At 39.1% G+C, this 18,370-nt stretch overlaps 1 protein-coding gene across 4 annotated transcripts in view; it reads right to left on the bottom strand.

The window, feature by feature from the left end:
* The window catches only part of march8 (membrane associated ring-CH-type finger 8), an 86,101-nt gene that overhangs the window by 20,879 nt on the left and 46,852 nt on the right, over nt 1-18,370 (bottom strand). For all 4 annotated transcript variants that reach the window (XM_023327057.1, XM_023327052.1, XM_023327054.1 and 1 more), the window contains one exon: nt 5,521-5,571. In XM_023327057.1, coding sequence (XP_023182825.1) covers nt 5,521-5,571 — 51 coding nt within the window. The remainder of the gene's footprint in view (nt 1-5,520; nt 5,572-18,370) is intronic.

Genomic DNA, 18,370 nt, shown 5'->3' with positions numbered 1-18,370 from the left:
TTTCTCAAAAACTGATGTTAGGAAGCTTTTTGATCGTTTCTTACGTTCTTTATTTGAAGCGAGCTGCAACCACATTTACTCACATTTTAAAAGTGAAAATCTAATAGGACCAAAGGATGAGAGACCTTAAAAAAACCAATGTGAAAATGACACAAACAAGATATGAAAATCAGAATTAAAAACAAAAAGAAAAAAAAAAATTATTACAAAGGTATCAGGGTGAACTTGGCCTCGTCAAGATTAATTTCATATCACACCAATTTAAAAGTCCTATTGATGATTTCCTCAAGGAGAAAGCTGAGGCAGAAGTTATCTCTCCAGTCCTGCCTGTCAGCACGATTACATAAGAGCCACTGATAAGACTCGATATCAAGCAAGCTTGGAAGAAGAATCATTAACTCTTCCAGATTACATTGCCAGAAAAAGGCTTTGTGGGAGAGTTGCTCTCTCCGGCCGCCATTCAACACTATCACTTTTATCTCTTTTCATTAATCTGTGTTTTTAAAAACTGTTTATCTACACTCAAGGTCCCCACAGCAGCCACTGATAAAAGCTGACAACACTGCTTCCCCGGGGGTTAAAATAACCAAACAAATATCATCTGGCCATGAGCAGGACGTAGTGATGGAAGGTCTGTGTGGCCTGAAGCCACAGCCAGCAGCTGATTAGGCTGGATTAACATCCATCTCTGACCTTCATGCAGATTCATTATGAAACTAGTTTATTACGGCCCTGCTGAAACATTAAGCAAACCGGAGTAAACAGTTCATTTATTCCGTGTTTAAATCTTCATTTTCATCGTCTGTGGAGACCAGAACTGCATCTGGCAGCTCAAAATAGTTTAAGCGTCTTTATAGGTGCAGTACCACAGACTAAAAACACATTAATAAAACGTCACAGCAGTCCGAGTGATGAGCAATATGTCTGGTGTATTGTGGGAAAGTCCTTCAGCTCATACCTGAGATGAAGCGAAGAGACGTTTAAATATTGAAGCCGCCTCTAGTGATTACACACCAGGGCTGTGTAATCACTCAACCTGAGGTAGGTCTCTGTGAAACTCAATCACGGGACAGCTGTAACCTTTTCCATAGATGGCAGACAGGAGCCCAGGCTGAGGTATATTTTCTGGACCACTTCTTAAAATTGAAGTGATGTACTAACATTTTCCTTTCCCACTGAGACACTTGAAAAACATTTAGGCATATAATCTGGACAACTTAACAGCAGTAGTCGGTGTCGAAGGCTGATTTGTTTGATTGGCCAATTATTTCTCTGGCACTTAACACTGAATTATGTTTTTGTCTCCGCAAAGGCCCTGTGTGTGTGTGTGAGCTACAAAAACTGCTGTACATTTGGACAAGCCTTAATTGTGGCAGCTTGATCTCCATTAGAAGAGAGAATATTTTAGCTTCTTAAAAATGAATAAAATTGCCTCCATGTATTGATTTTCCACATAGCACTTTCCATCTGTGTATTATTTGCAATTATTTGAGACATTAGCCTGGTTTTCCTCCTACTTTTTTACTTTGATAGAAAGCACTCATTTGCCTGCGAGTGTGATCTGTGTTTTTCGGGCATTAACTTGACATACACTTAGTTGTCCTCTGCAGTAGAAAGTTCACCTGGCTCAGTGTTTCTGTGTTTAGCTGAGTCATTGAAGTCACCCTTACATCCAAGGTTCTGCTGGTGGTTTCTCCCTGTAACAAGCACCACAAAAATGACCAAATCCTTCTGGTTTCCCCCACTCAGATCAAAGTTCTGATTTCCTAGTCGAACTGAATACAACATGAGAGCCAGCATCAAAAACATACCACAATTTGTCACTTTTTAAATTGGTGAAAACAGTTGTAAATACTAGTTTAATAGATGGAGACTCTTTTTCACCAAGGTTTGGTTTGTTTTCTTTGATAACCCTCCGAAAGTAATTTCGTAGCACAGCTGGCTTTTTCCACTGAGGAACAAAAATTGCCTGATCAGAAAAGAAATCAAATAAGAGACGAAAGTGCGGTGGAGAAAGTAAAACTGATTTGCGGAGGGTGGGGAACAATTTACTTTACATGGTGCCTGCTGTAAGAGCGCTACCCCAAACTGAAGAGAAAGAGCCTTGTGGAGATCTGGAAGACAACACTGTGCAGAACGCTAATGCAAACGAGCCTATTCTGTGAACAAACCTGCAGCTCTTCAATTTAAAGCTGCTCCAGATGCGTCACCGAGTGTCAGTGGCAGTCCAATGAATCCTGAGTGGCTGCTTTGTGGGCTTATGAGGACTGTTAATAGTTTAATTCGTTCCCAAAACCATGTGGGAGGCATTGCCAGTTTCCTGGCTCTGTGCTAAACAGAGAAAAGGTTCCAGCTAAGCCTTCTGACCTCGCCGGGTGGAAAATCAACTCATGCCAAATCGGTGGGCAATCTTCAGCCCACACCATGTGCTCAGATAATGCTCCAGAGGTGCTTCTAAACGTATAAGCGCACTCAAATCTGACCACTTTCACAATTTTCTGATGATTTTCTTTCCGGCGACCTTTATAAACACGAATTGAGCAAATAATGCAACAATAATTGGCTGTATGACAATCCATTTCCGTCCTATCTACAGCACCTTTATACCCCCACAGTGACAAGTCCATTGATGGAGGCAATATCACCCTCATGAAACAATATACCTTCTGGCTAAAATGTTTTCCTATTTTCTCAGTCTCTTATGTTTCTCCTGACAGGTATTCCTCTGGTAGTTTTGCACACGCCTGCAAATCTGCAGGTCCAACGTAGCAAACTTCGCAGAAAACGTCAAGCAGCCCCTCGATGGAAGGATCACAAGCATCTTGTTAGGTCATCAACACAAAAATGGAGCAGAATGCGTCGACAGCATGCATAAATTCTTTGTGTGTGCTCTCAGATGCTCTAAAGTGGACCGTTGTGCCAAGCTGTTATGAAATACTCCTCCCAGGCTGAAGCTGTAGTTATTTATACAGAGACATATCAGTTAAGTAGGTCAACATTTAGATAAAAGAGCGTTCTTTTCTCTTTTTTTGCTGATCTGACACAATGTAATGTGATTTGGTTTGATTCTGAGCCATTTGAGGTAATTCAGCAACACTTAACTGTCCTTATTTCCAGCTCATGAGTAAAAGAAGCTGAAATTCAGCAATGATTATTTATAAAAACTTGCATCTGTGGCACCTCAAAATAAGGCACATGTGTGATTTAACAGAACACATAATCAGTTCTGTATTTCACAGTGATTCAGTGTTGCAAGACAAATCAACTTGGCCTACATTTTGTGTTCTTGCTGCAAAGGGAAGATTTGAGTCGCTGCCAAAAATATGAAAATCCTTCATCTCATCCTGCCAATACAGCAGAGAGCGAGGAGATTTATAAATATAATGCATATATGAATAAAATCTCACTTCTCTACTCTTGCAGATCTCATTTGAAGCAGCTTGGAGGAGACATTGTTTTGAAAAGATAGTCCGCTGCAGAAAATGTATAATAATCCTGCAACGAGTTGGACCGTTGGCGTCATCTGCTGAAACTTTTATTGAGTTACTGCTATGTCTGGATTTCCAATTTAGTCCAACCTTTTCTCCATCGAGCAGACTCGCTCTTTTTTTCTTTTTTTTTTTAAACAGATGAGCACTCTCGTCCATCCAGAGAACAATTAATCCCGATTTAAAACCTGTCCGTCAGTCGCATTTCCCTGAAGGGGGGAGAAGGAAACACCATCTGGCAGCACAACTGCTGGATATTAATTAAAGCTGTCAAACTTAAGCGCATTCTTAATATTTCATGTCTATCACTTCATTTAACACACACATTTGTCAGAGGAATGGTGGTCTAGGTAGGGCATTCAATGACAATGTGTCTGCTTACGGACAGCCAAGGAAATCGCCGTCTGAATTAGTGAACAGGAGTCCTCAAAGTGAGGATATCATTAAATCGATTTATGGAAATAAGACTAGGGAAAAATTACAGAAACTCTTTCTTTTAAATAAAGGTGACAATTATTTATTGTGTATATTCATTATCCATAGGGTGATCTATTGGGCAATATATTTCAAGTGTTGATTACTATTAAAGTTGTGGAATATGGCTTACAGCAAATTAAGAACTCAAAGTGTGTTCGCATGAGTTTTTAACATTACCCAAATTAAAACTAATGGGTAATGTTAAGAATAATAAACACTTAATGCAGACATGTTGGCATGCTGAGAAGTTAGGCAATTTACTGCCAAGTATGTGCACTCAATCTTGAGTCAATTACATTTTTACACCATTTCCTTCCACTTAACTTTTAAGTGAATAATACTCTGGTACAACATTTCAGTTTAACAACAACCTTTTGTGGCTTACGCGCCTTGTTGTGGGTGTTAATGGCTGACAACTCAGCAGCTTTACACATCAGGGATTATGTCATAGCATATTTTAAACGCATGTATGTCTTTAGAAATACTTTATATAGGCCAAACCTTTTTGGGTCATCAGCAACTGTAAACAACAATAATCTAAATTCACAGAAATAAACATGTGAAATATTTAATTCTGAGTGTAATGAAGCCCCTGCTGATGACCGGTCCTCCTGTTAACTGACTGCTGGAGATAAACACCAGAATTAAACTATTAAAGATATGAGTTACGCTTTTTGAGTGACAGAAGAAAATTAACTTCTCAATTATATTTAAATGCATTAGAATGCCAGCTGTAAGACACCACAATACTTGAGCTGTGGGCATTTTCAAAATATTCTCAAGTTCTCTTTTTGTTAATTGGTGTTAACCTTGCAAATATTGGTAGCAAAATCTCCAAGTACAACAAAAGGAGTATGTGATATCACCAGTGATCTTTGATATTGACCACAAAAGTACTTTCCTTAAATAAAAAATAAACCAGGAAGAAACATTATTCTGTCATGAAATTTTATATTCAACTTTAATTCTAAATTGTGCTCAATCAAATAGGAAATGGCTAAGTTTAATACAGTTCTGACACAGGTGATTAGTTTACCTTATTTATTCATTTATTTTTTACAAGCAGCCCGTCTTATTAATGAAGCTGAATGCTGTCCTATAAGACAGTATTTATGTCCAACCACAACCATTACCCTGAAAATGAGCAATAAATTTGCCACTTGGGTGCATTAAATGCCACCTTCCTCTTGTCTAAAGAGCGAGTGGCTGGTGAATCAAATAAAACCGCTGGGAGCTGTCCCCGGGTGACAAAATAACTCCCGACATCTATTAGTCCAACTAAAGCGTTTATACTCTTAAGAGGCTCAGGGACGAGTGGACTGACACGGTGGCATCTCACTCAATACAGGAGGTCGGCTTTAGGTACAGTGGCATGAGAGGAAAGAAGAAGAAAAAAGGGATAAAGAAAAAGATTTACTGCTTAGAGAAGAGAACCTGACTAGGGCCATGTGATGTGAAATAAGGAATTTTATCAGCTGTTTTCACTCTGTTAGCTCCTTCCATCTGCCTTCATCTTTAATTTATAGATTCTTTCATTTGTATGGTTGTCACTCACCTTTGATATATTGCTGGATCTGCTAGCTGAATGACCTAGAGGCTTTTCATTCTGTAAAAAAAAAAGAAAAAAAGAGGAGAGAAGCATTTTAGTGAACAAATAAAAGCACATTGAAAACAAAATGAAGAATAAATGCTGGTCAGCATGCACGTTTTTTTTAAAACTAAGAACACGCATCACATTACCATATGAAGCACATTTTATTTCTAATGAAAAGTGCTGCTAAAGGAGCAGCCTTCATGCATCAGATGCAACAGATTTTATAGAGTAAATAAAGGAGGACTGATTCAAGATGCATCAATCAAAGCTCAGAGTTCCAGTGAATCTCGGTTGCTTGGTCTCTTAAGTTCGTAAATCAATTTATTAAGCCACGAGACTAAAGGACGGCAATTGCATAACATATCGTTCAAACTCCAAATCAAATGGCGTCGTACTATTTGCATCATTAGCCAGGAAGCGGAACAAGCAAATTCTTCCAAAGCTGTCAAGATGCGTTACGAAGCTTTACTGATTCCCACTCTGTGTCCTCAGCTTGCATCAGAGGCTGGGATAAACAGCTGCTGGCATGTCCCGATTCATTCAGGATTGGCAGTGAAGGTGGGCATGATTTCTTAATCAGTAATCAATCATAGTTACGTGACGCGAAGCTCAGATTAAAATAGACTGGACACGTGAGCGAGCATGCAAGAAGAGCTTGGCTGAGAGAAATTAGCACCGTAGGAGCATTTTCTCAACATTACCACGCTAGGTATAGGTTAATTAAAGTGTTGAAGGGGTAAAAATCTGCTCGTCTATGCTTTACCCTGAACTCCTCAATAACTCAATATTCCACACATTAGCAGCACAGAATGTGTGGAATAAGCAGTGATCAGTTACTAAAAACTGATCACTGCTCATTTTTTCTCTATAAAATTCCTTCAAGATTTGAACACTGCATTAATACTTAGCTTGGGATCAGTCTAGAACATTTCCTTGAATAATGCTGTACTTGCAGTAACAATAAAAGACCACCACCAATTAGATGAATTGCATGCATCAGCATTACAAATCATGTCTAAAACCCAACCTTGCTGTCTTACTTGCAGCAGGCATCCTTTATATTGGATAAAGCTGTCACTGATACATCCCAGCAAGTGCAGGTGGAAATCTGACCCATGGGCTAGGCTGCACTATTCCTGGCAGGGAGTGTAAAGTGTAAAATGAGCTTAGGCCCAACGCTAATGTTCAAATTTATGGCCAAATACCTCTAATGACATTAGGGTGACATTTGATTAAATGCTATAGCATTTAATCAGATATGTTTGTAAAATTTAGAGGAGTCAAGCAGATTACTAAAAAAGATGTTTGCATATAATGAAATAGTTGACAAAATTACAGTTTTATATAGGGAAAATCAACATTTCTCTTAGGTAAACAATTAAATTCAATATTCTGCCATGAGTTTTGAAGCAACAGGAGTGTGCGATGGTGCATTTGTCTTCACAACAACTCAGACCTGAATTTTTACATAAAACTGGAAACATAAGCATTGTTTGTAAAGTCTCTGGTGAAATCTCTTTCTCCATACTTTGTCTGAAAATGTTCCCATGTCCTAAAAAGGAATAAGAACAACTGCATGTTTATACTCTCTCAACAAAAGCTGGAGTTTCGCCCTGCTTGGTTCCTCTTTATGGCATTATTGGTAAATACATTGACTACTACCACACGTTTACATGGAAATATTGTAAATAATTAAATACAAAACATGTCTTATGTTATGTGACGGCAGCAGATTTGCTTTATAAAGTAGTAAAAAGTCTTTGCTCAGATGTCAAGCTGATGTCTACATAGCTAAATAAAGAAAACTAATTAAATGAAGAATGCAGAGTGAAGACAATGGTCTAAAGACTCACTTTAGTGTCAGTGGCATCCTTACCCAAAAATATGAGAACCCATGTCTGAAGTTTCGAGCTTGAAGTGGTTGTTCATGTTGTTATGGAAAATGGTCGGAAGAGTGTGAAAAATATGTTCTACATTTGTGTGGGTTAACTTCAAACATTAAATAAATGAGTTGTCTGGAAATTAACAACCCATTTCCTCTAAGATGACCAGAATTCTTCAAATAAAAGCGAGGATCACTGCAAAACGTTCTTCTTTCCTGCTTGTTTATTTTTTATATTTAAAGGGTGCACAATAACCCACTGTCCTATGTTATTTTCAGAGGAAATTGGAAAGGTCTGACAACAAATTACAGGATTGTAAGAATTACTGTTAACTTTTATGGAAAAAAAAAATCATTGTTTTCTGATGTGCCGTAGTCAGGAGGCAGACTGAGGACAGATGTTAGGTTAAACATTTTTTTTTTGTTGGTCCAATCTACCTCAAAGTCAACAAATTTGATTTGAATTAACCCATTTAAGACCGGTTATCTAAAACAATACCTGTTACAAGCACAACGTCTGGTTTGCTAATTTACTCCGGAGAACAAATCTGCTCCAACATGTTTGTAGATGGTACTTGTGTATTTTGCGACTCTACTCCATTTCATTGTCTTCACTTTGTCAATGTGGTCCATTTAATTTCCACAAGACAGCAAGTGAGGCTCTCCAAGGGTACAATTTGTTCAGAAAAATCAATAACTAACTTGACACAGAATTCAGTTTCCCAAGGTATGGCAATCAAACCTTGAAAAGCACAACAAAAATATACACAAAAGTAATGATACTTGGCCTTAATCCTGTTTTCTCTGTCAAATGTAGAGCAGCAAGGGAATATGCTAAAGTAAATGTGAAATAACAAGGCCACAGGTGCAATGCTGTCGTAGACAGTAAATGATTACAGGAGATTTTGTTTACTTTATCATTGTACAATCTATAAGCAAGCAGCCATATTGGACATTGGAGACAAGGTTGGTGAGCGCTGATTTTCCCAGATAGACCCTCATACTGAGTCTGGCTCTGCTGGAAGTTTCCTCCTAATAAAAGTCTGTTTTTTTCTATCCACTGTCGATGCATGCTTGACCAGGATGTGAGATTGCTGCAAAGTCAATAACTTGATATAATTGGACCAACTGGCAATATACAGTAATTTGCCTGTAAAGCACTTTAATTGTGATCCAATAGTGAAGTATTCAATTTGACGTGGAAGTTATCACATCATTAGAATGAACTGGATCGATTTGAACAATTTGGACGGGTTTAGATTTCATACAACTAGAAATGTGTGGGATCAGTTATCAGTGTTGATTTGACATGTGTTGTAATTTGGTGCTTTGTAAATGAAATGAAACAGAATTAAAGTTTTAGTGTGAACATTACTTTACTGTCAGAAGTCTGAACATATTTGTGTGATATTAAGGCTATAAACGTAAATGTCAGTTTTCATATGGCCGATTGTAAAAAAAGACTAAAATATCAACAAAAATCAAAGAGATGTTAGAATTTAAACAAAAGTAAATAATCTATTTTAATAAATGAATTTAGATCCATAGAAGTAAATCCTCCTACCGCTTACTGTTGATTTCCTGTGATTTCCTGAGAATTACAGAAGGCTGTTAACAGTAGGGACAAATGTCTAAAACCAGATTTTATACCAGAAAATCAACTATATTCTAAAATAAATTTTATAAAGAAAATAAGAATTAATCAATCAAGTATATTTGTATAGCACATTTCAGCAACAAGTCAGTTCAAAGTGCTTTACAACACAAAAATGAAAGAATTAGACAAAATAATTTAATAAAAATGAACAAACAGGAAGAACAACTCCTGAAACACCTAAGACCTGACTTTTTATTTATATAAAAACAGTGTTATCACTCATGTCAACACTGCTGTTGTGTTTTCTGTTGATGTTGTTTTCCTAGACTGACTTTCCTGAGTGTCCCATTCCATACTGGGACGTGCCAAGACTTGTTGGATGTTGTTTCCATACTGGAGCAAGTGGTCTTGATGGGAAGAATCACAGAAATCATAATAATTTTTGCTGTAAATAAGCAGATACTAATCATTGGTAGCTGCAGTGCAATGAAAGCTTCCACCAGTGAACCACCTCCATCCTCCTCAGCCACATTGAAATTATGTGATGTGTAGTAAACAGAGTATTAATATTACAACAAGCTTCCAGCATGGAGGAAAAGCACCACAGAGACATAAGTCAGTGAGCTCTCGGTTTCTGCTGCATTAAAACAGCAGCAAAGGGTTAAAAGAGTGAGAAAGTAATTTTGTTAAAATTGCCTCAATCCCAATTGAAAACTACATTCAGCAGCGATGTCTACACGCTGCGTCTACTGAGTCCTAGCAGACATTATAACAATCGTCTTGTTTTCCAGGCGGAGAGATGTTTTGTGGTATTTTCTCTGAAAGCCTAATAAGACGAAGAGAGAGGGGAACAAATATACCACTGTATTTTGTCTGGAAAGACATTTTTCAGAGGCTTTTGCAAGATGTTTTACACTTATTCAACAAGAAGCTTCATTAACTACAATTTCAACTTAGACAGCTGGAACAAGTAAGATGCCTATTAGTATGATGTCCTTATGCGAGCAGCTGTTTGCTAAACTGACAAACTGCAGACTGTAAACACGAGTGGGTACGAATAGAACATAAAGCCCAACAGCAAACAGTTCAGGTCAGATACTCTGCATTATACTAAAATTAAAATATTTATAGGACTTTGACTGGGCCATTTTCACTCGTAATAATGTTTATTCAACCATTGGACAGTAGCTGTCCAAAGGCAATAGTTTGCTCAATCTCCAGCCTCCATTACTCTGGAGGCTGGAGTCATTTATCACTTCTAGCAGTTTCTCTTCCCCACAGCATGCTGCTGCCACCACCATATTTCACAGGAGTTAGATTTTGGTTTCATCTAATGCTCGGTCCTTCTTTCACATGTGCATGAAATGCTGCATGTGGAAAAACATCAAGTTTCAGATCCAGTCACAGATTTTTGGTCTAATGCAGGGCCAGACTTTGACTGTGCCACTAACGCATGCACAGACTTGGACATAAACCCTTCCTGGCTGTATTTCCAGCATCATCCAGCTGGAAGGTGAACCTCTGCCCATGACTTAAATCATTTGTTTGCATATTTAAATGAAAATGTTAAAAAAATATATCCTCCTCTTGGAGACATGAAAGCTAAAAGACTGAAAGTTTTATTTTGCTATTACCTACAACAGTGTTTTCAAACTTAAGATGATAAGATAAGCCAAAATCAATACATGACAGCTGAATAGGAAGGAAAATATACCACAGTTTTTTGAAAGTTAGTCCCAAATGATTAATTACATAATGGGAATTTGCCTTCCTGAGGGTCTTAATGAAACCATTATGAAGGGTGTGAGCTGTGACTAAATATGCTGTCAACGTATTTCCTGCTGTGCTTGTTTTAGGTGACACCCAACCTCCATTACTTTTCCTCCAGGGAGTGAAACCAACATGTCTACTTTTCTTCCAATGAAATCAGCCGTTTGGTTTTGAAAACTGGCATTACTCTGATAGGGGAAACTGGGTAAAGCTTATGATTTGTACCAGACTGTACTTAGCGTCTGATCTTTCTGTCTAACACAAATCTAAAAATTAGGTCATCCCTTACCCCAACCCTCCACTTGCAAAGAAAATCTTCCCTAAATATGCAGCTTGCCAGAAAAATACAGCTGACATGGCCCAACATGCAGAGGTACGAGATATTCCAGCAAACGCAGCATTCATTGTTTCCTCCCTGAGCATGAGTGACACATTCCGGCAAGCCACAATAAAGAGCACCTACAGGAAGGGAAGTGGGCCCTTTCTGTGGCTTTCTGTTAGCGCCGTCGTCCAGCAGTCACTTCAGGGGGAAATGCAGACTAACTGTGAGTTTGCAGCTGAGCAGCAGAACAGAACCAGATGAGAAATCTCAACTATGTAGTGCTATGACGACCAGGGCTTGGCTGACCACAAACGTCTAAAACAAAATAGAATTTAAAAACCATTGCTGTGTCAGAAGACAAAGGAAACAGACTTTATAAACTGCGAGTTCGTGATGTGCGGACAGAAGTGGAAATGAAACACATGCTCCAAGTGCTGGCTTTCTACAGAGCAACTTGACTTTAGTTGAAAGAGCTTTTCTTCTCTGAAATGGCATTTTCCCTTAACAAATTCAATCTGTAACCCAAAAGGAGACATATAAAGTGGATATCATAAAACCACACTATCCTTAGATAAAGACAGATGTGGGAAAAGATGTTTCTATACGAATAAGAAGGTCTATGTTATCCTCAACAGGATGCATCCTTGTGGTTTTCCCCTTACCACCTTCTCCTCTTCCTCCTCTTCTCATTTTTCCCCTCCTCCACACATTATCCCCTTCATCTTAGGAATAATTACATCAGTATGTCCAAACAGGATGTGGAAAAGCAGAGACAGTGACCATCAGGTTGAGGTCAAAGCAGATATTTTTCAGAAAGGCTCTCATGGACACATTACCAAAAATTACTTCAGTAACCAATAATAGTCACAGTAACAGATCAGGAGTGAGTTTCCAGGGGGTTTACGGTACATAAAAGGCGAAGTGAGATACAAGAGAGACAGGGGAAGAGGGCAGATCTGCTCCCCATAAAAGAATAAATATGCAGAGATCTGTGGAAAGAGTTTTCAAAATCTGCAGTAAAGTCGCATTTCCTCATTAGCACTGCAGTCAGTTTCACTCTCTCATGTTATTTATGACTTGTATGAGAAAGTCAGGCTACAGATAATTAGCCCAGCACAGTACCGACTAATGGCTGCATCATTGTTATTAATGCTGTTCTACCCAGTGATCAAATTATTCCTTCAGAGGCTCAACAAAGCATAGACATAAAAATAGAAACCAGGAGGTCAAGTCAATAAGGACTCACTTCCAAGCAGGCAATTATTGCTTAATTTGGGCAAATCCAAAAGTCATCACAACTTTTGCACTGAATGCTTTGTCTTGGGTCAATTAAGTCCTGAAAACAAGTATGTATGTATGGTATAGGAAAATGACTATTAGGAAACATGCTGACCTTTGAGGTTAGTTAGAAACAATCAGCTGAACAACAACCAAAACCAAAACCCAGTCAGTGTCTTGCAAAAACAATTCATGCCTTGTGACATTTTTACATTTAGTTACGTTACGGCCTTAAACATAGTTAAATGTTACGTTTAGTTACGTCTTAAATTTAAGTTGCGTCTTAAAGTTACGTCTTAAATTTGATTAAGATTTTATGTGACTGACTAGACATTTATGATATCATAATGCACCAAGTATGAAAAAACAAAACAAAACACCAACATAAAGACGATGTGGTTGTGCATCCAAACCTACGGAATAGACAAGAAGATCACCATTTGGAAAAGCAAAAAAATGAGGCCAATTGATTCTGGAGAAGCTGCTCAGGTGGGAGAATCTCTGAACAAGAAATTATTCAGACACCCCACAAATCTGACCTTAATGAAATGCAATTCTGGAAGGAAGACCCATCTAGAGCTATGTAGGGGATACAGCAAACTGTTGTAGACAACAGACTGGTCACATGTGAGCAAAATTTTACTTTCTGGCTAGCATGAAAGAGAATACTGCACAGCAGCTTTAACAGCACTATTGTGAAACATAAGGGTGGGTGCAGGATGCTGTGGGAATGCTGTACAAACACGGAAACTGGTCAACACTGACAGGAAGATGGAGGAGGTAAACAAGACAATCCCTAAATACAACCGGTTTTATGCTGCAAAAGACTAGAAACGAAGACAAAGGTGGGACCTTTGGAACACCTTTGTATGTTTAGTGTCTTCCAGCAGAAACTAAACATTTATTATTAACAGATAATAATGTCCCAATCAGAATTCACATCTAAATCTAACTAAAAATCTGTGGCAATGATTACCACACTTTTCTCTTGTCACCATGCACTACTTTGTCTGGGTTTTTAAAATACATTAACTTTTGGAATGGAAAAGTTGGACGTCATCGAAACTCCACCGGTGTCATCTCCTCTTCCTCGGCTGCTTCTGTCCAACAGCTTTAATCTCTGCCCCTGACATGTGACTTCCCTAATCCCCCCTCCCTCCAAACAGCTGCAGATTTGACACAAAGCTCTGCGATTTGGTTCATCAGTAGATGATGCGACATGCTAAGCTGTGCAGTGAGAGCCGCACAGTATTTTTACACGTCTGGCTGCTCTGCCACAGAGGTCGCTGGTTTTGTCTGGAGCTTCTGTTTGCAGCTGGAGCTCCAGCTTCCCTGCGCATTCTCAGGCGAGCACAGTTTAATGCCAGGGCGGATGAGGAAGGAACAGACCACTCTCCTACTGGGGGCAATTAGGTTTTTGTGGGTTTCTCATGTTTTATGCTTTACTTCGGGCAACAATCTGCAAACCCCCACTCATTTGGAACAAAGGGCAGCAGCAAAGCAGAAAGTGGGTCAACCTTTCACACTGAAAAGGTGGCAGATGCTTCTCTGGACTGTACAAAACAACATGCATTTAAAATGTACATGAAGAAGAATGAAGAAGGTAAAAAGATGAGGGGGAAAAATGATGCACCTACACTGCCACAAAGAGACAGATGCACCATCTTTCCTCACCTTGCCTCTCTTAACTAGCTTCTTTCTGTCATAGACCAACATGGAGTAAGAATAATAATGCATCTCAGAAGCATTATATCCACAGAGACTGAAGGCCTCACCATAACAACCAGTTACAATAAGCCTTTGCCTCATTTCTACATCTCGTCTTTTAATACGAGAAGAGGTGAGGGGGAAACCAACAACAGCAGGATCAGGATCACTGACAGCAAAAGGAACTGCATTTTAAAAATATACATACCTGAATCTTCATTTTCCAACAGGAATTCATTGCTGGATCTTCTAGTCACCTCACCCTCTCTCACACACACACAGTCACACACACTCTCACACTGACGAATGCAGATCAGGGGGGTTTACATGACCCTTCAGTAAATCCTTGAGGTGAATCCAGATCGAAAAGGAATGAATTCCAGAGAGAGCCAAGCCTTTACAAATACGGAAGTAAAGCTGCGGCGTCAGTAGTCACTGAGCAGAAACAAAGGCGGAGGCAAAGATAGGAAGAGACGCAGCAGACGGACGCAGAACAAGCTGCTGCCCTACATTTTTTCTTTTCAAACACATAAATACTGATCTGCTGCTGCCTGTCCAGGCTTGTCCCCCCTTCAGCTGCAGAGAGACACACACAGACACGCACGCAAGCACACCCCGTGTTGGTTTGCTACTGTAATCTCATTGGCCGAGCCTCCCCTTCCTCCAGCTGATCTTGATGGGAGCTGGGGGGAGGGGCATACTGCTGTTGAATCATTCAAGAGAGGGAGGAGGTGGTTTTAAATAGACTGTCTACTGAGCCCTGTGCTGGACCTTAAAGAGCCTCTTGATAACCCTGATTAAGCTCGTCGTGTACCACCACACATATTAACACAACCTGCCGCCCCATCAATCCCCGCTGATTTAAGACAAAAGAGTCAGCCACCTAAAGATGTGAAAAACTGCCAAGGATCCCCACCAATCACAGATGCCGTTACTCCCACCTCCACCAATCTACAGCCTGCAAGGTGCAGCGGGGCTGACTGAGGTGGCAATTCATTACACACATCTTCCTCACAGCTGTGCCCAAGGACGTATCTAAGACAGTCTGATGCTGACACAGCAGGCCATTAAAGCCAAAGTCCACCAGTAAACACACCAAGTCATCTTTTTTATATCGTCGTGAGTCACCAGATTGTTTCACAAGGTGAAGCCAATAAAGAACATGTCTACAAGAAAGAAACATTTTTTCCGCTGTACAAACAAACAAAAAACGGGTACATTTAAGGTGATTAAACAAAGAATAAACAAGCTGGACACATTAAATCACCTGATTATTTCCTGTTTGGGTTACATTCTTTACACACACAAACATACACAAATGCCAGATTACCTTATGTGACCCCTGAAACTCAACTTTGAAAACCTGTGGCTTAAGATTTGTAGTTTAGTATGACATTTCTGAAACCAAGGACACATAAAAAACCTTTAACAGCAGGTGTTGCACGTACATAACTGTGCCCTAGTTTGTAATCATACACTGCCGTTTTGTTTTTTCCTACTTACCTTTTTGACCAAAATCAAATAATTTCTAATTGGTGATCTATATTAATAGATAGTACATCTGATAGAATATTAAATAATTTTGAACTCTGATCCAAAACCATGTAGGCAGATTTAACCTCTAAATTTTTCATGGCCAGCTAAGCTATTGTGGTGGCACCAACTAACTTCTTTACTCTTTGATTACCTAGCAACAACCTGTTGAGCTTGCTCAGTAGCAGTTTTAGTTTTACCACCATGCTGCTTAAAAATAAAATAAAACCTGTCGTGGCAGCACCACCTGTGTGGCAGCATTTCAGATATTTTAAACAACAAAAGAATAATTATTGATATTGACCGATATGATGATATAGCCAGTAACCTGAGCTGTAAATACTGAAATAAAATCAATATATTTTTATGGTGCGTTCACACCAAACGCGCTTGATGCGTCAAACGATTCAAATTGCGCCACACTAGATGCTCCAAATGGCTACGGCTCTCAATGCGTCTCCACATAGACTTTGAATGTAAACCAGAGGCACCTGATGCATAATGTATAATTTTAAGTTAAAACTTTTACATTCAACATGTCTCTGAGGTTTAAAAGGTACAGCACTACCTGAACATTGCAGATTATGACCCTGATCTCACTAAAATAACTCGACATAATCTCCTTATGCTAGACATTCTTATTAGAGTCACATGACCTAATTTCTTCACAGTAGACTTTTGGTATATTGTGAAAAATCACTTTAAATCATGAATTGTCAAAACAGATACAGTTCACTAGACAGGTATGAATTGAAGTGAGGTTGGTGTGAAATGAGCTGGAAGAAAACTAATTTTCTCTATCTTAATGCCAAAGAAATCTTGGATCCTTTTAATTGGATATTGAGATGAGCAACACCTTACTTTCATCGAGTTCTCTCAACAACTTTTGTCCCAAAAACACACTTCCAGCAAATATGCTGGTGTGACAGAACGTTTATGTTTTTGCGTGGATTCGGAGAACTATAAAGTGGGTGTGTGACAGTGGAAGTGATTTACAAAACTTACAGGAAGTTCTGCCCATTATTATGAAATGTCTTCACTAGAAGGAAGATTGAATCTCGAATCTTCAAATAAATATTAATTTCTCTGATGTTGTGGAGTCTGTCCAGGTCTTCATTTAAAGGGTGGCTATTATGTCAAATGTAGTTTTTTGAGCCCTATATCATCTTACAATGTTATTACCTCATCAAAAACATATCTGGAGTTTGTTATGTTTGAGAAATCCCAGAATCTCCCGTTGCAGCCATTACAGTGGTGTCTAAGCGCATGCTTTAACAAAGTACGCCTATTTCCACGAAGCTCCTCCAGGTTAGCGGCAGCAGCAATTAGCAAACAAGTGGTGAAACTGCAAATCTGCTGAGTTCATCAGCATTTTTATGCTTAACATGCTTACTTGGCAAGAAACCATGTTACCTACCTAGCCATAAAATGGCACTATGTGCTAGGAAATATATAATACTGCCACTTTAATACTTTTACAAGGTTCTGCATATAACAGTTTTAGCAAACTAGATTGTTTTCTTTTTCTTTTCTTGCTTGTGGCTTTATTTATAGTACATGATTGGACATGGGCAGAGAGAGAAGGTGGGAAGACATGCAGCAAAGGTCTCAAGGTCAGGAATAGAGTTCAGGACTGAAGGACTATAGTCTTTCTATTTGTGGAGCTGACTTTACTGCCACACCAGGAGATGCCCCAAACTAACTTTATTTTTCATTTAACCAATATTCCACTCAACAAACAAGCCCAGTTGTCAACAGATGTGTTTGTGCTTGCATTTGCTCAAAGCAAAACATCCACAGAACCCGATATCTGATCAGACATTTTCTCCTGCTTAATACTGAATAAACTACAAGCTGCAGTTGGTGGATGAGTGCTGTGAAATTAAATTCAGGCAATAACTCGGATGAATTATGAGGCAACACCAAGCAAACGGGAGGGCTGATGATATCTCGTAGCCAAAAGGCTGCTGTAGCCAACTTCATTTAAAAACACCAGTTTCTGAAGATGAGGGGTATGCTTCAAATTTACAGCAGAAATGTCAACACCAGTGTCTGCAGCCTGAAAACAGTCAACAGGCTTTTTCAGACAAAAGTAAAGAGCAAAAGAGAAGATTGCCAGCTGGTGACTCAGCTTGCTAACGACTATTTCACTTGAAAAAACAAAAATGTTCTCTCAGAGCAGCAGAACAGTCAGAAGGGCCTTTTCACATGAAGATAATGGGAGAGTGGGATTATAGAGAACAGCCTTTGTTGCTGTAGCATCAAAGTCAATAAACACAACACACTGGATCTATATTCACATGTGGCGTGATATGCACTTCACAGAAAGGCTGGAGGAGCTTCTTGTTGGTTCCCTGCCCTTGAATCGCTCTTGTAGATTAAGCACAAGTTTAAGATTTCCACATCGACATGGTCATTCAATGTTTGACATTCTGAGGAACAAAAGAGCAACTACCAGGAGTTACGGAGCTATATGCACGTATCTATAACCCTTCATCTTTTCACATGCTGTCATGTTACAACCACACACTTCCACGGGTATGACTCACTTTCTGTCAGGCCATTGGAAAGAAGCACTCAACTGAGAATTGTTTTAAAAGTTACGCAAGTCCCTCAGTTTGTACCTTGGAAAGCTGCTTTTAAATTTATGCATCTACTAGCTTGGCACATCTAATAACTGAAAAGTTTGACAATTTTGTCTTTACATAACAGCGTAAGCCCT

The sequence above is a fragment of the Xiphophorus maculatus genome, chromosome 22 (genome assembly GCF_002775205.1).
Source record: "Xiphophorus maculatus strain JP 163 A chromosome 22, X_maculatus-5.0-male, whole genome shotgun sequence".
In the NCBI taxonomy this organism is placed as follows: domain Eukaryota; kingdom Metazoa; phylum Chordata; class Actinopteri; order Cyprinodontiformes; family Poeciliidae; genus Xiphophorus; species Xiphophorus maculatus.
Note: the sequence above shows the minus strand (reverse complement) of the source record. Positions and strands in the feature narration are given on the sequence as shown.